General features: G+C 47.9%; 1 protein-coding gene across 1 annotated transcript in view; it reads right to left on the reverse strand.

The window, feature by feature from the left end:
• The window catches only part of LOC116958117 (arginine/serine-rich coiled-coil protein 2-like), a 49,916-nt gene that overhangs the window by 14,415 nt on the left and 28,001 nt on the right, over positions 1-7,500 (reverse strand). The window contains exons 10-12 of the mRNA XM_076058024.1: positions 7,358-7,411; positions 4,225-4,314; positions 1,113-1,400 (exon numbers count right to left, since the gene is read on the reverse strand). Coding sequence (XP_075914139.1) covers positions 1,113-1,400; positions 4,225-4,314; positions 7,358-7,411 — 432 coding nt within the window. The remainder of the gene's footprint in view (positions 1-1,112; positions 1,401-4,224; positions 4,315-7,357; positions 7,412-7,500) is intronic.

A 7,500-nucleotide genomic window follows, 5' to 3' on the forward strand; every position in this document is an offset into this window, starting at 1 on the left:
CTCACCCACCCACCCACCTCACCCACCCACTCACCCACCAACCCACTCACCCACCCACCTCACCCACCCAGCCACCCACTCACCCACCCACTCACCCACTCACCCACTCACTCACCCACCCACCCACCCACTCACCCACCCACCCACTCACCCACCCACCCACTCACCCACTCACCCACCCACCCAGCCACTCACCCCAGCCACCCACCCACCCACCCACTCACGCACCCACTCACCCACCCACTCACCCACCCACCCACTCACCCACCCACTCACCCACCCACCCACCTCACCCACCCACCTCACCCACCAACCACTCACCCACCCACCTCACCCACCCAGCCACCCACTCACCCACCCACTCACCCACCCACTCACCCACTCACCCACCCACTCACCCACTCACCCACCCACTCACCCACTCACCCACCCACTCACCCACCCACCCACTTCACCCACCCACCCAGCCACTCACCCACCCACTCACTCACTCACCCACCCACCCACTCACTCACCCACCCACTCACTCACCCACCCACTCACTCACCCACCCACTCACTCACCCACCCACTCACTCACCCACCCACTCACTCACTCACTCGCCCATCCACCCACCCACTCACTCACCCACTCACCCACTCACCCACCCACCCACTCACCCACCCACTCACCCACCCACTCACCCACCCACTCACCCACCCACCCAGCCACTCACCCAGCCACCCACTCACCCACTCACCCACCCACCCACTCACCCACCCACCCACTCACCCACTCACCCACCCACCCACTCACTCACCCACTCACCCACCCACCCACCCACTCACCCACCCACCCACCCACTCACCCACCCACCCACCCACTCACCCACCCACCCACCCACTCACCCACCCACCCACCCGCTCACTCACTCACCCACCCACCCACTCACCCACTCACCCACCCACTCACCCACCCACTCACCCACTCACCCACTCACTCACCCACTCACTCACCCACCCACCCACTCACTCACCCACCCACTCACCCACCCACCCACCCACTCACCCACCCAGCCACTCACTCACCAACCCACCCACCCACCCACCGCACCCACTCACCCACCCACCCACCTTGCCGTGGATGCCCATGAGTTTGCGGAATTTGGTGTTCTGGTCTTTGCTACCGAAGTTGAGGTTCTCCCACAGCTCCTTGGTGGCGGACCGCTCGCCGGGACGGCCCTGCCACAACAGCTTGCGCTTGCCCCCGGCGCCCGCCGCCGCCCCCCCCACCGCTGTCCCACCCATCGCTACGCCACGGCCGCCACGCAGGAGCCCCGACGAGGTGGTGGAGGAGGAGGTGGAAGAGGAGGAGGAGGAGGTGGCGGCTTGTAACGCGGCCATCTGGGCGGCAAAGGCGACCTGCGGTGGAAGGGGGAGTGAGTGAGTTGGTGAGTGGGTGGGTGAGTGGGTGGGTGAGTGGGTGGGTGGGTGGGTGAGTGTGTGGGTGAGTGGGTGAGTGGGTGGGTGGGTGAGTGGGTGAGTGAGTGAGTGAGTGGGTGAGTGAGTGGGTGAGTGAGTGCGTGAGTGGGTGAGTGAGTGGGTGAGTGAGTGGGTGGTTGGGTGAGTGTGTGAATGGGTGAGTGGGTGAGTGAGTGGGTGAGTGAGTGAGTGAGTGGGTGAGTGTGTGTGTGAGTGGGTGAGTGAGTGGGTGAGTGAGTGAGTGGGTGAGTGAGTGGGTGAGTGAGTGAGTGAGTGGGTGAGTGGGTGGGTGGGTGGGTGAGTGGGTGGGAGGGGGAGTGAGTGGGTGGGTGAGTGAGTGAGTGGGTGAGTGAGTGGGTGAGTGGGTGAGTGCGTGGGTGGGTGAGTGGGTGGGTGGGTGAGTGAGTGGGTGAGTGAGTGGGTGAGTGAGTGGGTGAGTGGGTGAGTGAGTGGGTGAGTGAGTGGGTGAGTGAGTGGGTGAGTGGGTGAGTGCGTGAGTGAGTGGGTGAGTGAGTGGGTGAGTGGGTGGGTGGGTGGGTGAGTGGGTGAGTGAGTGGGTGAGTGAGTGGGTGAGTGAGTGGGTGAGTGAGTGAGTGGGTGAGTGAGTGGGTGAGTGAGTGAGTGGGTGAGTGAGTGGGTGAGTGGGTGAGTGCGTGGGTGGGTGAGTGGGTGGGTGGGTGAGTGAGTGGGTGAGTGAGTGGGTGAGTGAGTGGGTGAGTGGGTGAGTGAGTGGGTGAGTGAGTGAGTGCGTGAGTGAGTGGGTGAGTGAGTGGGTGGGTGAGTGGGTGAGTGAGTGAGTGGGTGAGTGAGTGAGTGGGTGAGTGAGTGGGTGAGTGGGTGAGTGCGTGGGTGGGTGAGTGGGTGGGTGGGTGAGTGAGTGGGTGAGTGAGTGGGTGAGTGAGTGGGTGAGTGGGTGAGTGAGTGGGTGAGTGAGTGGGTGAGTGAGTGGGTGAGTGGGTGAGTGCGTGAGTGAGTGGGTGAGTGAGTGGGTGGGTGGGTGGGTGAGTGGGTGAGTGAGTGGGTGAGTGAGTGGGTGGGTGGGGGAGTGAGTGGGTGGGAGGGGGAGTGAGTGGTTGAGTGAGTGGGTGAGTGGGTGGGTGGGTGAGTGGGTGAGTGAGTGGGTGGGTGAGTGAGTGAGTGGGTGGGTGGGTGGGTTGGTGAGTGGGTGAGTGGGTGAGTGGGTGGGTGAGTGAGTGGGTGGGTGAGTGGGTGAGTGAGTGGGTGAGTGAGTGGGTGAGTGGGTGAGTGGGTGGGTGGGTGAGTGGGTGAGTGAGTGAGTGGGTGGTTGGGTGGGTGGGTGAGTGAGTGAGTGAGTGGGTGAGTGAGTGGGTGGGTGAGTGAGTGGGTGGGTGGGTGGGTGAGTGGGTGGGTGAGTGGGTGAGTGAGTGAGTGGGTGAGTGAGTGGGTGGGTGAGTGGGTGAGTGAGTGGGTGAGTGAGTGGGTGAGTGAGTGGGTGGGTGAGTGGGTGAGTGAGTGAGTGAGTGGGTGAGTGGGTGAGTGAGTGAGTGGGTGAGTGAGTGGGTGGGTGAGTGAGTGGGTGAGTGAGTGGGTGAGTGGGTGGGTGGGTGAGTGGGTGGGTGAGTGGGTGAGTGAGTGGGTGAGTGAGTGAGTGAGTGGGTGAGTGGGTGGGTGGGTGAGTGGGTGGGTGAGTGGGTGAGTGAGTGGGTGGGTGAGTGGGTGAGTGAGTGGGTGGGTGAGTGAGTGGGTGAGTGGGTGAGTGAGTGGGTGAGTGAGTGGGTGAGTGAGTGGGTGAGTGAGTGGGTGGGTGTGTGAGTGTGTGAATGGGTGAGTTGGTGAGTGAGTGGGTGAGTGGGTGAGTGAGTGGGTGGGTGGGTGTGTGAGTGTGTGAATGGGTGTGTGAGTGTGTGAATGGGTGAGTGGGTGAGTGAGTGAGTGGGTGGGTGGGTGAGTGAGTGGGTGGGTGAGTGGGTGGGTGAGTGAGTGGGTGGGTGAGAGAGTGGGTGAGTGAGTGGGTGAGTGAGTGGGTGAATGAGTGGGTGAGTGAGTGGGTGGGTGAGTGTGTGAGTGGGTGGGTGAGTGTGTGAGTGAGTGAGTGGGTGAATGAGTGGGTGAGTGAGTGGGTGGGTGAGTGAGTGAGTGGGTGAATGAGTGGGTGAGTGAGTGGGTGGGTGAGTGAGTGGGTGGGTGAGTGGGTGAGTGAGTGGGTGAGTGGGTGAGTGAGTGGGTGAGTGGGTGAGTGAGTGGGTGAGTGAGTGGGTGGGTGTGTGAGTGTGTGAATGGGTGAGTTGGTGAGTGAGTGGGTGAGTGGGTGAGTGAGTGGGTGTGTGAGTGTGTGAATGGGTGTGTGAGTGTGTGAATGGGTGAGTGGGTGAGTGAGTGAGTGGGTGGGTGGGTGAGTGAGTGGGTGGGTGAGTGGGTGGGTGAGTGGGTGGGTGGGTGAGAGAGTGGGTGAGTGAGTGGGTGAGTGAGTGGGTGAATGAGTGGGTGAGTGAGTGGGTGGGTGAGTGTGTGAGTGGGTGGGTGAGTGTGTGAGTGAGTGAGTGGGTGAATGAGTGGGTGAGTGAGTGAGTGAGTGTGTGAGTGAGTGTGTGAGTGAGTGTGTGAGTGAGTGGGTGAGTGAGTGGGTGGGTGAGTGAGTGGGTGAGTGTGTGAGTGAGTGGGTGAGTGAGTGGGTGGGTGAGTGGGTGAGTGAGTGAGTGGGTGAATGAGTGGGTGAGTGAGTGGTTGGAAAGCGGAGATGATTAGGGGAGACACGGGGTGGAGAGACGGAGACACGGGGGGAGACACGGCCGTGACCTCTGACCTGTGGAGACACCTGTGAGCCCGCGGCCAGGAGGGCCGACAGGTGAGGGCTCAGGTTACGGTTGGAAGCCAGGGCGGGGTGTTGATGACCCTGCACACACACAGGCACAGGCACAGGTCCCCCGTGAAGCCTCCACAGACTGTAGGGGCAAGTGCTGTTAGCTAGCGAGTAGCAGCAGCAGTGTCTATGTACTAAACACACCACACACAGGCAAAGATCCCCCAGGTAGCCTCTAGCAGGGCTGTAGGGGTAAGTGCTGTTAGCTAGCGAGTAGCAGCAGCAGTGTCTATATATACACACACCACACACAGACAAAGCTCCCCCAGGTAGCCTCTAGCAGAGCTGCAGGGGCAAGTGCTGCTAGCTAGTGAGTAGCAGCAGCAGTGTCTATGTACTGAACACACCACATACAGACAAAGCTCCCCCAGGTAGCCTCTAGCAGGGCTGTAGGGGCAAGTGCTGTTAGCTAGCGATTAGCAGCAGCAGTGTCTATGTACTACACACACCACACACAGACAAAGCTCCCCCAGGTAGCCTCTAGCAGGGCTGTAGGGGCAAGTGCTGTTAGCTTCACCTATGAAAGCGACCGGCACTACGCCCGGCCGCCTTTGTCTCTCCCCCAGTGCTAGCGATGTTTATTACCACATCGCATTAAGGTACTCATATAGAGATGTATAAACAGGTCCCTGCAGGGTGGGCTGGTAGGAACATTGGAATTTTGCGCAATTCTATGACATTGATACTTCCAAATGTTGGGTGCAATAAGACATATCAAGTCTCTGCGCTGTCTATTGCTGATTTTACACCCCAACAGCACGAGATTTCACTTCGTTAAAGTATTGAAAGGGGACGGACGGATGGACACATTCATCTATTGCAGGCTGGTACACTCAGTTTACAACTTCCTTCCTACCAGTATAACATTGTACATAGAGAGGTGTATATAATATTGTATATATAGAGGTGTATATAATATTGTATATATAGAGTGTATATAATATTGTATATATATAGGTGTATATATTGTATATATATATAGAGGTGTATGTAATATTGTATATATAGAGGTGTATGTAATATTGTATATATAGAGTGTATATAATATTGTATATATATAGGTGTATATAATATTGTATATAGCGTGTATATAATATTGTATATATAGAGGTGTATATAATATTGTATATATAGCGTGTATATAATATTGTATATATAGAGTGTATATAATATTGTATATATAGCGTGTATATAATATTGTATATATAGCGGTGTATATAATATTGTATATATAGAGGTGTATATAGTGTATATATAGAGGTGTATATAATATTGTACATATATAGTGTATATAATATTGTATATATAGTGTATATAATATTGTGTATATATAGTGTATATAATATTGTGTATATATAGTGTATATAATATTGTATATATAAAGGTATATATAATATTGTATATATAAAGGTATATATAATATTGTATCTATTATAGAGGTGTATATATAATAATGTATATATTATATAAAAAGATGTATATATTATATATAATATTGTATATATAGATGTATATAGAGAGATGTGTATATATTATATATAGATGTATATATAGATGTATATATTATAGAGGTATATAGATGTATATCTAGATGTATATATAATAGATGTATATATATAGATGTATATATAATAATATATATAGAGAGGGAGTGGAATCACCTCCTGTCTGTTGGGGTCTAGATGTATATATTATAGATGTATATATTATAGATGTATATATTATAGATGTATATATAGATGTATATATTATAGAGGTATATAGATGTATATATATAGATGTATATATTATAGATGTATATATTATAGAGGTATATAGATGTATATATTATAGATGTATATATTATAGAGGTATATATTATAGAGGTATATATTATAGATGTATATATAGAGGTATATATATAGATGTATATATTATTGACGTATATATATAGATGTATATATTATAGATGTATATATAGATGTATATATTATAGAGGTATATAGATGTATATATATAGATGTATATATCTAGATGTATATATTCTAGAGGTATATTATAGACGTATATATAGATGTATATATTATAGATGTATATATTATAGACGTATATATAGATGTATATATAGATGTATATATTATAGAGGTATATATTATAGAGGTATATATTATAGATGTATATATTATAGATGTATATATATAGATGTATATATTATAGATGTATATCCAGATGTATATATTATAGACGTATATATAGATGTATATATTATAGATGTATATATTATAGACGTATATATATAGATGTATATATATTATAGAGGTATATATATAGATGTATATATTATAGATGTATATATTATAGATGTATATATAGATGTATATATTATAGAGGTATATAGATGTATATATATAGATGTATATATTATAGATGTATATATTATAGAGGTATATAGATGTATATATAGATGTATATATTATAGATGTATATATTATAGAGGTATATATTATAGAGGTATATATTATAGATGTATATATAGAGGTATATATATAGATGTATATATTATTGACGTATATATATAGATGTATATATTATAGATGTATATATAGATGTATATATTATAGAGGTATATAGATGTATATATATAGATGTATATATCTAGATGTATATATTCTAGAGGTATATTATAGACGTATATATAGATGTATATATTATAGATGTATATATTATAGACGTATATATAGATGTATATATAGATGTATATATTATAGAGGTATATATTATAGATGTATATATAGATGTATATATAGATGTATATATTATAGATGTATATATTATAGATGTATATATATAGATGTATCTATTATAGATGTATATCCAGATGTATATATTATAGACGTATATATAGATGTATATATTATAGATGTATATATTATAGATGTATATATTATAGATGTATATATTATAGACGTATATATTATAGAGGTATAGATGTATATATTATAGACGTATATAGATGTATATATATAGATGTATATATTATTGACGTATATATATAGATGTGTATATATAATAATATAGAGAGAGGGAGGGGCATCACCTCCTGTCTGTTGGGGTCTTGGTTCAGGAAGGCTGAGAGGAGTGCAGCGTTGTGCTGAGAGAGAAAATATCACCATGACAACAACATCACCATGACAACCACATCAACATCACCATGACAACCACAACATCACCATGACAACC

Source organism: Petromyzon marinus (assembly GCF_048934315.1).
Source record: "Petromyzon marinus isolate PM22_M1 ecotype Great Lakes invasive population chromosome 67 unlocalized genomic scaffold, UKy_Petmar_22M1.pri1.0 chr67_unloc.4, whole genome shotgun sequence".
NCBI lineage: Eukaryota > Metazoa > Chordata > Hyperoartia > Petromyzontiformes > Petromyzontidae > Petromyzon > Petromyzon marinus.